Source organism: Hyperoodon ampullatus (assembly GCF_949752795.1).
Source record: "Hyperoodon ampullatus genome assembly, chromosome: 18".
Lineage (NCBI taxonomy): Eukaryota > Metazoa > Chordata > Mammalia > Artiodactyla > Ziphiidae > Hyperoodon > Hyperoodon ampullatus.
The window spans coordinates 24,238,056-24,258,497 of NC_136931.1; the positions used below are offsets into that span (position 1 = coordinate 24,238,056).

At 40.5% G+C, this 20,442-nt stretch overlaps 1 protein-coding gene across 1 annotated transcript in view; it reads left to right on the top strand.

The window, feature by feature from the left end:
• Positions 1-5,335: 5,335 nt before the first annotated feature.
• The window catches only part of CDH8 (cadherin 8), a gene marked incomplete at its 3' end in the record, with an annotated part of 356,559 nt that continues 341,452 nt past the window's right edge, over positions 5,336-20,442 (top strand). Inside the window, exon 1 of the mRNA XM_079723723.1 lies at positions 5,336-5,605. Within this exon, the coding sequence (XP_079579849.1) occupies positions 5,354-5,605 (252 nt within the window). The 5' untranslated portion in view covers positions 5,336-5,353. The remainder of the gene's footprint in view (positions 5,606-20,442) is intronic.

The following is a 20,442-nucleotide window of genomic DNA, read 5'->3' on the forward strand; positions in this document are numbered from 1 at the left end:
AAAAGTTGGATTGTAAGTATCTTACGTAAGACAAGACATCTTCTGGGGGAATTCTAAAGAGTTACTTATTTGTAAGAATTCCAGAGAGACTGTAAAATCTCTTCATCTCACTCTCGGGGTATAAATCAATGCAGCAGCATTATAATCAAGTGGATTGCTTGGCCAGACGTACATACTGTGGTTAGAAAATCTAAAAATAAATTGATTTTTACCCAGGCTTTACTAACGTCGCTCAGTTTCTTCTTCCTTGCATAGAGTTAAGCAGTTTGTGTATACAGCTGCTCTTACAATGTTTATTAATTCTGATGACAGTAACATAACATTCGGTTGCATCTCAAGAATTCCTATAAAGCTCTTCTGTCCTCATCAAAGAGGATAAATTACCTCTGCCTGTGGCAGAGGTACCTGCCTGTAAATAGTACAGTTCTAATTGTCACAGTAGAATCCCATTTCTCTCTGAGTAATAGACTTCCGCTGAAGTGAAGGCCAAGTCTCAACACCCCCGATAGCATGCATGGGAACACTCCACTTATTGGAGCAGTTTTCCCAGTGTCCCATATGCAGTGGGTTAAGTATGTAAGTTATGACATCATGCAAAATCCCGTGTATTCATACACTCCAGTGCTGGGTTTCCCGAAGTCTGATATACGTGTGTACCATGCTAGCAAGTAGTTCATGGGCTTGGCATTAAATGACACTAAGGAGGAAGTGACTTTCTCACCACACCTTTGAATCTTTCAAGTCTTCATAAGAAGAAGGTCAGAGTTAGGAGGTGGTTTTATTCTCTGGAACTCCAAGCTTCTCAAACCATGGTCCTCTAATCAGTAACATCTGCATCACAAATGAGATTATTAGAAATGCAGAGTTGCAAACCCCACCCTAGATTTACTGAATCAGAATCTGCATTTCAGAAAGATTTTTTCTGAAAAAAGGATTTGTATGCACATTAAAGTTTGAAAAGCACCACCTAGGGGTGTTCTGGAGGTGACTCTTGGCTTAACCAGAGCTGATTGTTAAATTTTCTCAAACTGCCAGACCTGGTTAGTGGTCACATTGAAAACCTGAAATTGGTCACGGTGGAAGTATTTCTATTATGGAAATCAAAAATCAGGGATTCTTTTTTCTTTTAGAGAGCCACATGCTAAATATTTAACTGCACACCCTTTCCTCTACCTGTTGCTGGTCTTCCTTTTTAACAGAGAGATGACCTCAGGCTCTGACAGTATTTAGTTAAGTGAAAATTAAACATTATTTAAAATGCCAATCTCATTGTGCTTCAGTTTGCTGTCTCCCATACCCTCTCCATGGGGTGGCACTTATTTTTATTCCTCAAAGCTTTGGAAATCAAACATGCTCTTCTCTTCACAAAGAACTGGCAGAGAAGAGGGCACTGATTTGACTTGTACTCTGGAGACCATGATTAGGATGATTTGGTGGGTAGGGAGAAGATACCATGGCCATGGATTGGATGATGTGACAAGAAATGATTTACAACTACCCTAGGTTCTGATTCATTCACAAATCCTGGATTAATGGTGGTTTCGTTCCTGTCCGTTGATTGACTTAAATGTCCTTTTACACCTACTGCTCCCCCTGCCATTGGGTAATTCCTTCTCAACATTTAGATGACACTTCCTGCAGGAAGCCTTCTTTAAGGCAGTGAAGATGAGTGGCATACCTGTCACCCTGTACTACCCTAACCCTTCTCAGACTAAATAAAATATTCTAAGTATCCATTTCTTAGTCTTTACCCATTAGACTCTTAGCTTCCTGAACATAAGAACTCTGATCTGCTTGGGTTCCTAGCCTTAGTGCCTGACCCACAGTATATGCTTACCAAATATTTATGTAATAAGAGAAGGGTTTGTGGTAAGAAAGAATTTTGAAGTTAGATTACCTAGATTCAAACAACGGTTTGCTCTTTACTGGAGGTGTTCTTTGGGCAAGTCATTTAATTATTCTGCACCTCGGTTTTGAGCAAAACGGTACAAGGCATAGTAAGCTTTATCTAACTGTAAGATATTGTGTTAATGGATACCGTTGGGGGCTATGCATATATTCCTTTATTAATACCTTCATTCTAACTAGTGAAGCTATACTATTGTATCAAATTGTTTCAGGGTCTATCATTACTTTTTACCTGATTCTGGCGAGTTCAGGTAGGGCAGCAATTGTGTCACATTCCATCCTGAGTGGTTTGGTGGCATTCCATCCACTTGGTGGCTTCCATCAAGGAAGTGTCTGTTAGGAGTTTAAATTGGGATTAAATTTCTTTATCCCAGAATCATTAACAACAGCAGATGCTAGAGAATACTCACAGAGTATTTGGCACAATTTAAAAATAACTGTCCATTCTAGCTTTTCTTAATTATTTTACCAAGATTATCTTTTTTAATCTTCAAAGTAAACCAGCTAGGTAGATATAATTTTAATTGTTGTTGTTGTTAATTGGCTCCCAATTATGCAACTGGTAAAGGTAGTTCTTTGACTGGAATTCAATCCCCACGCTGGCTGGTGTTAGAGAAAACTCTCACAACCATCTTACGGTTCTGCCTCTATAGCACTCAGGCCATTAGACGATGGTCTACATGGCTTTTGAACACTCAGATATGGCCCAGCATGGAGCAGGGTGTGTTTGGAGAGAATAAGTCTCTTTTCTCTGAGCAGTGTTTAGGCAGAGCCTCTGTGAATAGAATGACTATCACCTTCTATCCAGTATGGTCCAGCCCTTCTCTCACCAGCGTCACCCTCATCCTCCCACATCCCACCTTCAGGAAGGTTTTTGACTAACTTTGTGTGACTCTCGTACCTTGACTACCCTTCCTGAGGAGGTCACACAGCTTAACTCTTTGCTCCTTCATTTGACTTTTTTAACCAAAGGGTTGGTGTCAGGACCCTCCTCCCAGTCTGGCTCAGGAAAACCACAAGCACCGCAGCTTACTGAGTGCTTCCCATGTTCTGGCTGCTTCACATGAGTCTTGTTTGTGAATCACTCTACTGCCTGGAAAGTAGGAATTATTATTATTGCCATTTTGCGGAAGAGAAATGCAAATTCTCAGAGAAGTTAAGTAGTTCATGCATTATTACAGAGACAGCATGTAGCGTGAGCTGGGATTCAAGTCCAGGCTTTTCTGCCTGTAAAACAGAGAGTCTGCCAAATAGTGCAACAGTCCTGTATCATCGTCCCTGCTCCATGTCTAAGAGAGCATGGCATGTGATGGTTGTGCTATACGTGCTGTTTAAGTATTTAACTATTAACGCTGTTTAAGTGGATTGGCAATCCAGAGCGATATTAATATTTCGCGATTTCTTATCAAGACCTTTCAACTTTTGTTTTCAATTTGAAGCCTGCAGAGTTCTGCCCTCACACTGGGATGAGAGAAGAAGGCCTTACTGTGAAATCTGCTTTTTACTTCCCTGCGTGTACCGCAATTCTAGGGAAAGTTGGGACGTTGTTCCGGACTCTGTTTGCTCTGAGTTGGTTCCCTATGGAAAGCTTTTCTTCCCTTTAGTTTCCAGAACATCTGCTGCTTGCAGTGACTCCCCTATGCACTTAGCAGGGTGGGGCCTCTTTTGAGGTACAGAGAGCATCCCAGTGATTGAGCTGAGCCCAGGCAAAGAGTGACAAGCAGGGCGATTCCACTGGCCATCTTGTTAGAGCAGATCCTTCCTGTCTTTACAGCAGAATCTGGGTCTGCCCTTTTCAGCTAGCTTCACTAAGACCACTCACTAGCCCAGCCAATGTAATGACGTTCTTGCTTTCCCATTCTGAGCCAGAATGGAGCCAGGGACCTACAGAGGAAAGGTTCCGTACCCCATTATGAATTCCCTGAGCCAAACTGTTCCCCATAGTGTCCTGAGGAATTATTTTCCCATTTAATCTAATTCAGCAAGGCTTCTCTCTGGGATATGCAGTGAACATTATTTCTTTAAAAATAGTTTTTTTGAGAGGGAAGAAACACGTTTTGCCATGCTGAAGGTAAGCAAAAAAATGTATTTGACACCTCAGGTAATGGGGATTTTTTTTTTTTTTTTGTCCATCCCTTTCTGAGTCTCTACAATTGAAAATTGTATTTTTACCATATTTCATTCCCAAAGGAGCTTTTCATAATTTAAATCTCCTGTTCAACTGTACATTTGGAATGGGAGCCTTGACACTGTCCTGATTATAACATACATGCTGGACATTACAGAATTTCTCTCCGGGAGCATTCTAATTTTATTCACTCTTTATTAGCATCCTGGCAGAGAGTTGCATTCTGCACCCTGAACTGGACAATCCCTTCTGATGGGTTGCGGCAGCTAAGACTGTGAAAATTGGGGTTATTTCCCTTCCTGTTCTCATTTGTAATTTTTAAAAAAAATTTACCCGTTAAAGGCTAGTTTATTCACATAGTTCAGCCTAAAGTGAACTAGAACTTATTTTTAAACTGGGAGGGTGGAGAGGGGGCAGGGGAAGAGAAGGAAGGAAGGAAGGAAAGAAGGAAGGGATAGAGGGAGGGAGGAAGGAAGAGGAAGAAATGAAGGAAGAGGGAAGGAAGGGATAGAGGGAGGAAGGAAGGAAAGAAGGAAGGGATAGAGGGAGGGAGGAAGGAAGAGGAAGAAATGAAGGAAGAGGGAAGGAAGGGATAGAGGGAGGGAGGAAGGAAGAGGAAGAAATGAAGGAAGGAGGAAGGAAGGGATAGAGGGAGGGAGGAAGGAAGAGGAAGAAATGAAGGAAGGGGAGAGGAAGGAAGGAGGAAGGAGGCTTGCAATCTCTGCAAGAGTACAAGGAAGTATTGGCAACACCCAAACTTGCATTACAACCAAAACGACTATAAGAAAAGAGAGAGTGGGAGTAATGGAGAGAGAAAAGGAAGCGAGGCAAGAAAGAAGAAAGGAAGGAAGAAAGGGAGGGAGGAAGGAAAGGAGCAAGGAGGGAAGAGAGAACTGAAGTGGTTTTTGATAAGTAACATAGATATGAAAATTTAAATAAAGCTCACAATATAAAAAGACCTGTTAGCTTACTTGTTCTAATTCCTCAGGTCCACTTTCTTGACTCAAGGGTTTGGGAAATGCCTACTATTGTTCATGTACATGCTTTTGAAAACCAGTGATTTTGTTTTAAAACCTGTTGCAGTGGACCTTTATCTTTCTTCCTGCTTGTTTTTGCAGGACATTTCAGTGAGAAGGAAAGCCAATGGATCGTGGTCTTAGAAAAGCTGCTTAGACGATGTCTGTTTCCCGTGCTGTAAACACGTGGCAGAGCTGTGAGTAAATGCTCGGCACTGCATGATGAATTGGATGGCTGCAGACCAGAGGCAAACAAAATAATTGTCTCATTTTCGTGGTGATTTGCTTAACTGGGGGGACCATGCCAGAACGGCTAGCGGAAATGCTGTTGGATCTCTGGACTCCATTAATAATATTATGGATTACTCTTCCCCCTTGCATTTACACGGCTCCGATGAATCAGTCTCCAGTTTTATTGAGTGGATCCCCTTTGGAACTAAACAGGCTGAATGAAGAACAGCGGATTTTGAACCGTTCCAAGAGAGGCTGGGTTTGGAATCAAATGTTCGTCCTGGAAGAGTTTTCTGGACCTGAACCGATCCTTGTTGGCCGGGTAAGCTTCGTTTTTAAGGTCCCAGTTTCGGGATCTGTTACTGATCCCTAGACCTTTAACATTAGGCTTGTCACAGTTGTTGCCACACTTAGCTGTAAGTACTTTAGGCCAGATGATTAGTTAGTTTACCTGTTGGTTTCTTTAGGAATATGAATAATCTCATGGTAACAGATTTAAATGTAAACTAACTGCTCTTCTCTGGAAAGCTCTTCCTCCCCATCTCTCCCATCCTCCCCATCTATTATATCATAGCTTTAATAACACTTGTGTAATGCATACACAAATAAGCTTTTTCATTCTCGTTTCACACAAGAAATCTGCATGCCAAACCTTTCCTGTAACTTATAGCACTTGGAAGAGGTATGCATTTTTGCTCAGTTTGAATTTCTACCACCTGGATTCCTAAGATGTTATTTTGTTCCATTTTAGTTTGAGGCCATGTATCTCCAGTTGCAGGTAGATTTTTCTCCTTTTTATGTTTCTTTTTGTTGTTTGTTGGTTGGTTCAATTATTAACCTAGGATGGGGAAAGGGAAATTCTCGGAGTGGGTGCTTAGCAGTGCTTTGTACTTACTGTAACTCAGTGAATTTTGCAATAGGAAACTGTTGCATTCATTGTCAGATGGAATCAAATGTATAGAATCAAAATTTTAGCTTGGTGTGCGCGTGTGGTGTATGTGTGTGCGCGTGCGTGCACATGCATATATGTGTTAGACTGGATTTACATTTGTTTTGTTGCTTTTGGCAGGTTAGACAAATGTTCCTTGTGTGGATAAGGGCTGCCTGCTTTTCAAAGTTTCACTGTGGGTTATTGAAGACTATACATGTTTATTCCTCAGAATCGCTCATAGCTTCTGTTAATTTTAACACGCACCATCATCATAGGTAGAATTCCAATTACGAGCCTGCCAAGGACTGATTTTCCTGATAAGTCAGATTCAGAAGTGAATCATGCCAATATTGTGCATTTCCCAAATGCAGTGATATTAAAAAAAGAATTAAATATTGATCTTCAAGACTTGAGTTAACACTTTGTGTCTCGCTAGGAACTTCTGATTCCATTCCTGCTTCTACCTCATTGTCTTGCAACGCAGATTGAGCCTCCCCAAGGATTATGCTTTTTCTTTTTATGTAGTTCTACTTGGACAAGGGAAATCTGGATGAGGTGGTGTCATGAATCATTCAAAGAATATTTATTGAGCCAAATACCTTTTTAGGCATATGGGGGTATATCAATGAACAAAACAATGATCCCTGCCTTCAAGCAATTCACATTCTGGTCAATACTGTTTTGTATTGAGCACTATCATAACAGCACTTTGTAGGCACAGTCCTGTTTGATTTTAGCAACAGCTCCCTCTGCCTCGCTCTTTATATGTATATGTGTGCATATGTACATATATACAAACAATACGTGTATAAAACAGGTCTACATTCCTTTCTTTGTAAGTCCAAAATACAAAAAGTTTTTTTTGTTTGTTTTTTTTTGTTTTTTTTTTTGCGGTACGCGGGCCTCTCACTGCTGTGGCCTCTCCCGTTGCGGAGCACAGGCTCTGGACGCGCAGGCTCAGCGGCCATGGCTCACGGGCCCAGCTGCTCCGTGGCATGTGGGATCTTCCCGGACCGGGGCACGAACCCGTGTCCCCTGCATCGGCAGGCGGACTCTCAACAACTGCGCCACCAGGGAAGCCCCCAAAAGTATTTTTTTTAATATGCTTGATACACACTCAGGTAGCAGAACTGACTGGAGGCTATTTATAGTCGTAGTGCACCCCATTACTGTGACTGTTCATATATTTCCCAGCAGAAATGTTAATGTGTTTGATTACAAGGTGCTGCCCCAGACTCTGCTGAAGGTTTTGTTTACTATACAGTTTATCTACCTTAATACATTTCTAAATGTGAAAACTTCTCATTTCCAAAACATCTGACCCAGTGTGTTTTGAATAGGGGCTTCTTGACCCCATTATCTTTTTTTGTTGTTGTTAAGTGCAAAAATTGAGACTTAGGTGGATTAATAAAGTAAACCAAGATCGTAGAGCTAGTAAATGATCTGAATCTGAATCAGGTTGGGGATTCCCAAGGCCATAATTTTATCCACTGTATCCTATTACATCTTAGTGACTAGTTACCATGTATTTAAACTATAATTTGCACTTAAGAATTATTGAGTATAAAATGCAGAGTTCTTAAATTCCTATGTTCTGGATATTCAAAACTTCTTTAGCCAGCCCTAAGGCAAGGCGTTTTCATACCGTATGAAATTCTGGGTATACGGTACATGCACACATATATAATTGATGGATATTTTCTCCTTGTTTCTATTAGTGAACTCTGTGGAGGTCTATTACACTGATGGTATCTTGTGTAATATAAACAAACTTGCTATCCCCAGAAGAACTTTCCATTTTTATCTGAATATAAAAAATAATTAAATTGGGGTTTGTTTTAGACTCAGGCTCTAATGACTAATTTTGCCTCCATTCTTTAAATGTAGCAACAGAGAGAGAGACAAACAAGGTGGCATTTATTGTCCTTTTTTGACTTAGTAATATGAGAAATCCATGCTTCTTTGAATGACAGAAACGTTGCTAGTGAACCCTAGGATTTTGAAACGGCCAGAGTGGTTCTGATCCTTGATGGCTGCTCTTCACATGGCCAATCCCCAAACGATTGTTAAATCTGAGTTAAACTTATTTCTGAAGAACTTTTTCTGCAAACATTTCCAATCATATATATTTCCCCTTAAAGAAAATTGCTCCTGAATTATTACAGCTTGGCCTTTGAAGATCTTGAGTTGTAGCAAAGCCCAAAATGCATTTCGGGTGACTGCTGCTGATTATGAGTCAGGCTGAGTGTGGGGAGGATCCGTATCAGGGTGCCCACGGCTGCTTTACAATGTTTTATCTCTGTGCACGTTCTTCCACGTCTGACTCTAAAGCACTTCATCGCTGAGCTTCTCCCCAGGAACTGGCTGAGAAGCATTAGTTACTTGTGAGCATGCCTGCTCTGTAAAAGGCCCTCCTGCGAGTCACCATGGTGGGGGCCTCGGGCCTGGCACACTGAGTTCAAGCTCAAGGGCAGAGCCAGCTTTTAAGTGATTGGCTCTTCAGAGCTTCACATATACCCTTACATCCTTTGTTGTCTGTTTTTACTATATTGGTAGGCAGCTAGATGCAGAGAAAGAACTAAGCCTTAGAGATGGACTCTCAGAGGTTTGAATATTGGCTTTGCCACTTCCTGGATGTTTACCCTGAGAAAGTAACTAAAGCTCTTCAAGGGTCATCCAAATAAGATGAATACAAGTAGATAAGAATAATTTATGCACAGTGCCTGCACATAGCAGTTGTAGTCATGATTGTAGTCTTAATTGTGTGTGTGTGCGTGTGTGTGTGTGTGTGTGTAGTTGGAGTGATGGACAAACTGACAGCTACATCACTAGGTGAGCACAGGACTCTGGGAGCCTAAAGAGGGGCCCTTTCAATTAGCCCAGGTTGCTTAGGATGGAGGTGATGTTTGATATTTCCATGTGTCTTGAAGGGTAACTGTCACTCAGCTTGACGGCGTGGGGTGGAGTGGGAAGTTAGGCGCCCCTGCTGGATAGATTTCGGCTTACGCAACGACGTGGGAATAGGGTGGGATGACTGAGGGTCCCCTTGATCAGAAGCAGCATAAGCCTGTATGTTTCTCAGTGAATTAAAATGAAGTTGAAATCTGTATTCTTACAGAGCCTTCTCTGCCCCATTCTGTCTAAAATATAAACGTCGCATCTCTGATATTTCATACCCTTTGACTTTGCTTTATTTTTTCTCCTTCCTGATGATCACTGTCTCACATACTCCATACTTTATCGTGTTTATGATTTGTCTCCTACTAGAATGTAAGTTCTACAAGGAAAAGGATTTTGTCTCCTTTGTTCTTCACTGAATATCCCCAGAACCTAGAACACTGCCTGCATATAGGGAGAGCTCATAAATATTTTGCATGAATAAGTGAATGAATAATTCACCTAAATAATGGAGGAATTTATAAAATAAGATAAACCCAACCAGTTTTAATACAAATAGCATTTTTCAGCCAAAGGGGCAATACATTGCTGTCATGTTCTCCTTTTCAATTGTTTATTTTAGAGACCTGCTGGGTAGTTTAAACATTGTTTCTATGTATTGATTTTAAAAGTCCTTCTTTGAGGTAGTAATAGTGATAAGTTAATTTGTTAAAACAAGTAAGTCTCCTTATGAAGGCTGCAGAGCCTTCTCTCTGGGGGCTGTCCCCCTTACTAGTGGCGTGAAGCAATTCAGGCTGGGGATTCCATTATCTTCCAATTCTTCTGCAAACTTACATTTGTGCTTATGTCACAAACTAGATCAAAAATCTTTCTGAATTCTTGAAAAGCAAATAGCAGCTAAACAGACTCCACTCCTGGCTCCAGCTCTCTGTGGTACAAGGTGGTCTGGAGCCTGTTTGTATACACACATAAATATTTAGATTTCTGCATTGCCCAGCACCTCCTGTGTTGACTTTCTCCGCCAATTCTGGAAGAGAATAAGGTGGTACATGGGACCCTTCACCCTATATTCTTATTTGTCTGGTTTTGAAAAGGAAGAGAAGGAAAACCCATGGTGCTTTTCATAAGTCTTGTAACCGAGACAAAAATGTTGTCCTTGGGATGAAATGTGCATGGGTTCTTTAAGGCTGGCATCTTGATGCCATCATGAGAGCCCTTGGCTGTGAGTCAGGAAGGTGATCGATCAAGTCATTACACAAATATTTATTGGGCACCTACTATCTCCTAAGTGTTGTTACCAGTGGATTCTGAGTTCTGAGCAAACACAGATCCATGCCCTCTGTCATAATGGGCTACTAGGGGGAGACAGATGTTAAGAAAATAATCATAATGTGACATATGCCATGTCAAAACTGAGATAAGTACTCTGAAGTGAAGGAATATGGGTCTATGGAAGCTGGTCTATTTGGTGGGATGATGGAATCCTCCCTAAAGGAATCACCTGTGAGCTGAGATGCTAAAACCATGAACTAAGGTGCAGGGTTGAAAAAAGACAGCATTCCCACAGAGGACATAGCATATGCACAAGACTATTTAAGGAGCTGAGAGAGGGTCAGAGTAACTGGAAGACAGAGAACTAGGATTGAGATCTTTTGAATCAGGTAGAAAGATGGGCAAGGATCTCTTGGAGATCTGGCTTCTGTCTTTTTTCCCCTCTGCTGTAAAGGAACTGGAAGAGAAAGTCACACAACGTCTCTCGGGCGCAGTTTCCTCACTTGTAATTGTATAGTGGATTATGGAATTATATTTAAGACACAGATCCCTGTGGAACAGGAAAAGAAAGCAATATTTAAAAAAAATGTGTGCAACCTATCTACCCAAGTTCCTTTAACTCTTGTTCTGTGGTTCTGTGATCCCCTGTTCCTCAGACTGTTTTATTTTGGGACAAAATGGTTTGCTTTCCAGGTGGTCAGAGCTCTATCCTAAATCCTCTTTCTTACATAAACTCCTCTCTTTCCTCCCTTTTCCCCTCCTACCTGGATTTCTGAGCAGTTCCTTATTTGGATATAACTCTCACTGGTGATGCCACATCTATTTATAATTCTCTCCCTCCAAGGTACTGACTCATTTTCTCTCTTTAAATTTGACCTTCTAACCTTCCCTCTTCCCCGTAACTTGGAAATCATTTGGGTGGTGCTTAGTGTGAAGGACACGGGGTGCCAAATAATTACACTATATTACAGTTTACGGTGTCAGCGGCTGGTGAGAAAATTGCACTTGACATGCCATTATTTTTGCTGGCTGTTTGCATGTTAAGAGCACTGGGCTACGCAGACACAGCCAAATTGTATCTTTGGCCTTGCAAGAACAATTCACTGTCAGTTTCGTGAAGCTTCTGCCTACTCAGACAGAGACTTGTGCACCAATAATTTGGCAGGAATGCAAGTCAGCATCGCATGTCTCAATCTGACCAAACAACAAGGGTTGTCTGCCTTTTGCCCGGTGTCCCAACTTAGAAATAACAGGCATCCCAGAGCTGTTGGAAGTCTTTTGATGCTGATATTAAAAAAATGGAATAGTATTAGTCATGTGTGTTAGCAGAAACCCTCAACACACACACACACATACACACAGATGCACACACACATACACATGTACACACAGTCTATTAGCTGACTTTGTACATGAGTAAAATCCCAAGACATCTCCTAATTCTTTCTCTTGGTAGCCCCCAGACTCTCACTGTTTCTTTTCACCTGCTACAAAGGTAGATGGAGGGGAAAGTCACACAGCCTCTCGGGCACAGCCAAATTGAATCTTTGTTCCTTACCAAGGGGCCAAGTGAGAGTGTGTATAATCTGCTTATCTCTGTAGATGCCTTGAAAAGTAAATTCATGCAGACTTACAAGAAGAGTCTTGCACATTTTGTCGGTCCTCTTGAAGAGTCATCTCATTGAGGCAGATACTTTTCCCACTTCAAGCAAAGTGCTAGTAGTTACATGTTTGTGGGTGAAAAAGCCAGATTATGTCACCCTATTTTATGAATAAATAGCACCAAGGTATTCAATGTGGAAAAGAAAGAAAGCAGAGAATTGATTCCTATCACAAATATGAAGCCAAAGCTCAGAGGGAAGAATTGGGCAAACATAAAGGCTGCACAACTGGGAAGGCTTTCCTTGCATCACATAGCAGAATAGTATGAATCATCCAAAAATGGTTAAAATTTAGAACATGGAAACATGATTGCAACTGAATAAATATCAGAAGCAAGATATAAAATGTGTATAGAATATAATTTTAAAATGCATATGTGATATGAACAGAGTACCTGGCATGTATCTATTATGATATGTATGTGTACATAAAAAATATAATCAAACATTAACAAAAATAATCAACTCCTTTGTACCTATCACTCTGATCATCCATATTCAACAATTTTCACAAACAAAGTCAATACTCTTGATTTTAAAAACTAATGTAAGGAGAATCCTAATCGTATCTATAACCACTATCTACTATTTCTGATATAAAGATTTCCCCAGTTGAAAACAATGTAAGATTATAAAAATCCCAAATGTATGATTCCATCTAATGAATAAATAATAATCATGTAGCCTTAATTAAAAACAAAATAAGGGGGGACTTCCCTGGTAGCCCAGTGGTTAAGAATCCATCTTGCAATGCAGGGGAACATTGATTCGACCCGTGGTCAGGGAACTAAGATCCCACATGCCGCAGGGCAACTAAGCCCGCGCGCCACAACTAATGAGCCTGTGTGCCACAACTAGAGAGAAGCCTGTGCACTGCAATGAAGAGCCCACGTGCCGCAATGAAAGATCCCGTGTGCCACAACTAAGACCTAATGCAGCCAAAAAATAAATAAATATGAAAAAACAAACTAACAAAATAAGGGGTTAATGCCTGACATTAATTCATATTAATAACTGTACCACAAATCAATAAAAGGAGATATACCAATATACTAAAACTTTTTTTCCCAATATATGTGGTTGGATTATCTTTTTTTTTCTTTTTTTATAATTTTCTGCATTTTATTTTCTAGGCTCTGCTATTATTACATTGTAAAATATAATAAAATGAGAGAAAAATAAATGACAAGGTTATATTCAGTTTTTTTAAAACCAATGCCATCTATTCATAGCAAATTCATCGGGACCATCATTTAATGTGAAATCAGTTGGTAAATATTAATAGAATCTTTTTTATTTTTTAAACCACACCTGTGTTAAACCTTTGGAAGTTCAGTCTCATCAATTAATAAATTAAAGTGCCAGCAATATTTAATCATTTTTATGAAACAATGAAGAGAGAAGAACAGCCACAGTCTTGCTGCACTGCACTGTTGTATGCATGTTAAATGACTTTCATTACCATGGAACAGACCACATGTTAACCAAAAATTGAAGATTTTGTACTTGGCCTTGAAATGGGAAACTATCGTATGAAGATTTTGTATTTGGCCTTGAAATTGGGAACTATCTTTGGAGTCTTCAAGTAATGCAGTCAGCCTGCATGTTGCGTTGCTTTTAACATTTCAGTAAGTAAGAATAGTGTAAAAACGTTATTTAAGGTACTATGTTATTTAAGAAAAAGTGTTAACGGCATTTACAGGATCTCATTTGGCCTGGCTAGACGTGTTTTCTACATAGCAGTTTCTTTAATATTTCAGCATTTTTCATCTGTACATATTATTTCTATTATAGTTAACTTAAAATCACCCGCACGTGCGCGCGTGCGCGCACACACACACACACTCATCCCTTGGCATAATTTGATTATATATATTCCTGTTCCTAACTAAGTCTTTGAATATTTTGAAACGTATTAAAGACAGTGTTGTCAATATTCAAAGATCTGAATATTTCATTAAAATATAGGTATGTTTTCTCATTAGCACCAGCTATTATCTCACTCACATTTCAAAACATTTAAGAATCTTCTTAGATGTATCTAGGAGGAGAACTAAAATACACTACATTCTTATTAATCAAAGCGAGGGTCTGTAAATTAGCAGAAACATTGTCACCTGACAGCTAGATTGAAATGCAGAATTTCATTCTTATTGAATCAGAATCTGCATTTTCACAATAGCCCCTAGGTAATTCCTATGCACATTAAAGCATAAAATACATGTTTTTAAAGAAATCAGTCAATCATCAATTAATCCAGGGATAGTGCAAGTCATGCTTTTTGCTCTCTGCAGACAGCCTGAGTACATTTTGAATACCACTCAACTGAAGAAAAGAGTCATGGAGCTGGTGTTTGCAAGAGCCCCAGGCAAGGTTGTGGGTAGAAGCCGCTGCTTATCTCATTTGCACCCCTGTAGTAAGTGCTGGACACAGCAGGCTGTGGCACCAGTTTGCACATGGGACTCCCCTGTTTTGCAGGTGACAGCAGAGGGAGGTTACTGTCTGTGGAACACCCCTCCCCAAACTTGATTAGTTAACAGGAACTGTTTCCTGCTCATATCCATGGACTTCTTTTTCTGCTGCATGTATTTACCACAGCGCGGCAGATGTGCTCTGAAATCTGCAGAGCATCAAATGTCACTGGGCTTCCGTGGGAGACAATAGCGGAATCCAAATGAGCCTGATCAGAAGGGCTGAGGAATATTGGGGGAACAGCGGGGAATAAAACACTGGATGCATATTTCTATTTCTCTCTAATCCTAAAAAAAATAACCCAGCTGTATTGTATAGATTATTATTATTATTATTATTATTATTATTATTATTATTGGCTGTGAATATCTAGTGGAGACTGTGAACTTGATGACATTAGCCAGAGACATTAAAGTAGGGGAGAAAAGGAGGGTTAAGTATCTATTAAGTGTTTACTATATGGTAGACACTTTATATATAAAGTTTTCTCGTTCAATCCTCCTGGCAGCCCCCTGACGAAGGTACCATTCATTATTCCCCGTGCCAGATCTGGAGAGAGGCACTGAAGGGAAGAGTTGTTTGCATTAGAGTTTACAAGTGAATAAGTGATGAAGCCAGGAGTCAGACCGGGCGTGGTGATCTTTGAACTTGTTCCTGTAATCTCAGCAGCACATTGTCACATTTGAACCCCGTGCGGGAAGGGCTCAATGTGCTAGGCTGCCACCCCAATTTGTAGATGAGAAAAGTGAGGCTCACTGAAGTTAACCGACTACCTATCTGTATGGTCTCCAGACTAGATGTAAGAGGTTTAGTAAGCTGTAAGTAGACATTTAGTGATATCTATCCAATTGCAAAGCCACTACACCTTTTTCTTTGCGTGCGTCTCTCTATGCTTTGGTAGTCAGAGACAGAGGTGGATACAAACCCCTTGAGAGAAGAAAAAATGTCCTTAAGACTAATGCATGTGGTGGCTCTGTTTTATTTCCTTTATGGGGAGATGAAACTGCCACAGTCTGGGCCTGAGCAGGGCTGGTACCATGTACAAGGTGATTTGTGGGTTCTTCTCCAAATGTAGGGGCTAGCCCAGTGTCTTTCTTTTTGGCATTATCATTTACAGATACACATTTAAGATGATTATGATGATAAAGTAAGAGATAAATGATGAAGGAGTAGCAGGAGCAGAAGAATATTTTTCCTGAGCATTTATAAGGCATCTTGCTTTGTGCGTTAAATATATTTATAGATGTTGTCTCCATTTTGCAGGTAAGACAATTGCGATGTTGGAAGTGAAGTGAATTCTCATTGGTTAGGTGACTACAGTGAAATGATTCTAGCTGTTTTCTGAGTTGGGCAGAGTTCTTAACTACTCCAGAGCTGTAGCATTAAGTTAGCTCACTGGAAGCTTTGCCACAACTGGGCAATTTTGTGGGTTTTCTTTGAACTGAGAATCACCAGAACAGTGAAAAGAAGAGCAGAATAGTTGAATGGGATGAAAAAGAAAATCTTGCACACATAGACAGGTGCTAAAAGAAGACCAAAACCTTGTACCCTCCAGTTGCTTGAACTGTGTTAATGCTAAATAATTTAGTAACAATTCCCTGTACACTTGGAAACTGAACTGGTGGACAATATTACAGAGGCTCCAGAGGTGGGATCTATAATTTACTTAGCTCTCTTCAGTGACTCACCCAGTGCCTTTTGCAACTCCAAGAATCTTTTTCCAAATGGATATGTGCTTCTCTGTTTCATCTCTTCCTTGCCAGCTCTTATCATGGTGACCTTCCTCTGGACAGTTCTGGTCATGTCCTTTGTTACTGGTGCACTTTGACCACTGAGAATAACCCCCTCGTGCCTTTAGCAGATTCTATGAGGAAAAGTAATTTGGTGAAAGAGCAAACATGGCTGTTAAAAATGACCAAATCCTGTAACTCCTCGAAGAAAGCCAGACTCCCCAGCCACTCAGAGGCTTTATTTAGAATGTGGCAGGTTTATTTATAGTGGAGTTTTCTTTGCTTTTATTTTTTATGTGCTTCTGGGAACCCCAAAGTATAAATGAATTTCTCACTGCAGTTTGCCTCTTGTTATACTTGTGTGTGTGTGTGTGCATGTGTGCGTGTGTCCTATTATTTTTCTCTTAGAGCAGCGTTGCTTTGGCAGAGCTCATCGTCTGAATCTGACCCTGACTTTGCAGGGACATTTGTAATCAGCCTTGTGAGGTGTTTTCAGGAATCATTAGTCATTTGCAGTGGTTGGTCCTATTGATTACAGCCACTGTTCCTCTCATCTTCTCCGCTTTTCCTGCCATTACACCCATGCTGTAAAGGTCTAAGTTTTTTATAGCTGAAACCAAATTCCACATCCCAAGTAAACTATCGGGAATGCATTTAAATGTTTCCAGTTTTTCCTCCATCCGCAAGTGGAAGGAAAGACACAAGTTGAAGCTAAAAGACCAAACAAGAAACATAGAGACACACCTGCCCCAACACATAAGTACACACACACAGAATGAGGTGATGAGAGAGGGTCAAAGAGATACAAAGGGACTTCCCTGGTGGCGCAGTGGTTGGGAGTCCTCCTGCCAATGCAGGGGACACGAGTTCAAGCCCTGGTCCGGGAAGATCCCACATGCTGTGGAGCACCTAAGCCCATGCGCCACAACTACTGAAGCCTGCGCACCTAGAGCCCGTGCTCCACAACAAGAGAAGCCATCGCAGTGAGAAGCCCAGGCACCGCAATGAAGAGCAGCCCCCACTCGCTGCAACTAGAGAAAAGCCCTTGCGCAGCAACAAAGACCCAACGCGGTAAAAAATAAATAAATAAATTTATACAAAATAATAATAATAATAAAGAACCCCCCCTTTAAAAAAAAAAAAAAGAGGCACAAAAGATAGGGCCAAGCAGCAAATGGACAGTAAGACAGAAATCCTCCATTCAGAGAGGAGGTCACGTGACTGTTACAACATAAGAGAGGAGCCCAGACACAAAACATAGAAAGTGAGTGACTTTTGCAGAAACACAGAATTTCAGAAACACAAAGAATCCAAAACAATGAGAAAAAAAGAAAGATTGGGTGAAGTTGAAGATTGAGAGAGAGAAGTAAGGCAGAGGAGACAGTGCATGTGGAGAAAAGCCATATGGAGAGGATTTGGGGTCCACTAAGTGGTTTTCACTAGGCCCAGACTAATTTCTTTCAGTCCCTGGACAGATGGGCTTATGCATACTTTTATGGCATTTCTGATCACACAGGTCTGGTTTTTTGAAAAGAAGTGCGTTTTGATTCTGACACATGGCTTTTGCTGACTAACTGTGGCTGGCAGGACTGGGCATGAAGTCAGAACAATTTGAGTGAACCAACAAACAGGATGATCTTTCTTTTAAACTTTTCCAGAGACACAATTTTGGCTTTTAAAGGTATACACTTTCTAGTAATTGATGCTAGAGACTAAATCATGGGATTTTACCTCAAACTGGTTATGGAGCGTAACAATTTAATAATGAGTCTTTAAGTAAAATCATCACATCATTCCTACTTAGGGAGAATGGCACTAGTTTACAAAAGAAGTGGGAAAGTGGGAAAGGATTATGAGTAAGCCTCTGGACAATTTATGTCTTCTAAAGCTCTCTAAAATTGTGGAATGGGCTTTTGAAACACTGGAAGAAAAACCATTTTATTAGAATTTACATTTTACATTTACAATTTAATTTATACAACTAATTTAAAATAACCTAAAATGGCCATAGAGAAGGCTGAGGTTGTTTTCTGTTTTTGCATTTCGCAAATATATTTGAATAAATATATATTTTAACAGCTTAAGAAAGAGTAGGCAAGGTGCAAGTTGAAGGATATGTATAGGTAGGACCAAGGGAAATAACACTTCCTAAGTACCTAGTGCCTTCCAGATGTACAGAATCTTATTTAGCCTTCACTTGGACCCTGTGAGAGAGGGCTGTTAATATCACCCCTGTGCCCTCTTAACAGATAAAGGATTTTAGGTTTAGAGAGATTTAGTTATTGCCCTAGAATGGCCAAGAAAGTGGAGAATGGGAACTGGAATGCAGAACCAGCTGATCCTGCAATCTATGCTTCTTTCTGCCTACACTGCACTGCCCCCTCACTCACTTTATTTGGTTCTTCCATATGTTTCCTTGCACATGGTTACGTTCTTATGGAATATGGAAAAAGTTCTTACTTTTATACAACACAATTTGCTCTTCCAAATATTTCCCTTGATTATCTCAGTAGCCCAAGGAGCCAAGGAAGATAACTGGGATGGTATTCAACCCACATGGAAACTGGGCCTCTGACACCTTGTTCAGTGTTTGCTCTAATGATCACACTGCCTGCACACGGTCCTTTGAGAGGTACCCCCCTGTGGTAACTTCTCTCCATCAGGAAGTGTTGAGGTTACTACTGCAGTTCCACGTTGCACCACAAAGTGGATTGCTTAAGACTCGGACTCCTAAATCCTGCTGCACGCCATTGCCAGGAACTAACAAAGGCCTGGATGGGATACCTTTTAAGTATACCATCCAATCACCTGATTTATGTGGTCTCTTTTAAATCCAAGGACTACATTACTTCCCTACTTAATGCTGCCAAATGCAGGCTAAGAACTTGGATTAATAATAGTCATCCTCCCAGGGGATGTTATTGAATGAGGCTTTCAAAAGCCTGCACTGCCTTGTGACCTCTTAGCTTCACATTGTCCAAGATTGTGTTCCTTTATACAGCCTGGTGCCCCAAGTTTCCCATGATGTATAGTCCAGGCCAGGAAACCATGAATGCAAGAATGTTAGGGAATTCTTTTGTTAACATTTGAGGAAGGTCATTGCAGTCAAATCTTTCTTTAGGAATATTCACCAGGCTGGATTTGGGTGGGAAAAGGAGGACCCAGTCTGTGTCACTTGGCATTTCAAGCCCTGGAATACAATTTCATCCCGTGACCTGACAGAGAAGCTTTGTTACATTTACAAGGACAATTAGCATGCCTGGAAACTGCTCCCTGAGATGTGATAAGGAAGGAAAAGTCTGTATCTGAAGGCTCCTCTCTCCTGAGAGAACTTTTGAGCTAGCTGAAGAAAGGATTCCCACTTTGGAAATGGAGTCTTAGAAGAGTCTTTACAAATGCAAAATCCTCTGATTCTGCTACTCTGTAAGCACCACAAGGTTCTGGCTTTTTCTTTTGAATTTTATAGAAGTGTCAGCACAAGGAAAACTTTTCTAACCCATTGGGTCAGGGGTTGAGTTTAGTTTCCATTCTCCCTCCCCTGAAAGCTAAGCATTAATGTGACTGGATGCAGATTTTCATTTGAACCTCCTTCCTCTTAAAGGACTTGTATTTTCTATTTTACGATTTACTGTTTAAAGTATATTGTTGGAGGCAAATCAACTTTTTAGGGGGCATAGGTTTGGGTTTGCAGCTCTAGGAGGGAAACTGCCTTATATGAACGTAGAGACACAGCACAAAATTAGGAAATGATGTTTAGCACAAATATCTGAAACCATTAGCAAGTTTTCAGTATAATTTCTATCTTGTTTTGTTGTTGTTATAACCACAGTGGCTAACCTATTATTCTCCCATATTTATCCCCTGAGATGAAGAGCTTATTCAGTTCACCATACCCTGCATCACCTCCATTGACCTCTATCAAAAGTACAGGGTCCTTTCTTTTTAAATGAGAACTGTAGTAGCCTTAAGTATTGTGGTAAGGAGTTCCTCTTTGAAGTTAGACAAAGCTGGGTTTTACATCTTGTCGTAACATCCATACACTACAGCTTGTGGCCTTGTGTGTCATTTAATCTTGTTGAGCTTCAGTTTCCTCATCTAGAAAATTAGCTTGCAGGATTTTTTTCCTGTAGGATTCCCCAAGCAATGTGATTATCTTCATTCATTTAGAGGGGACTAAATATAATGGTAGTTGTTT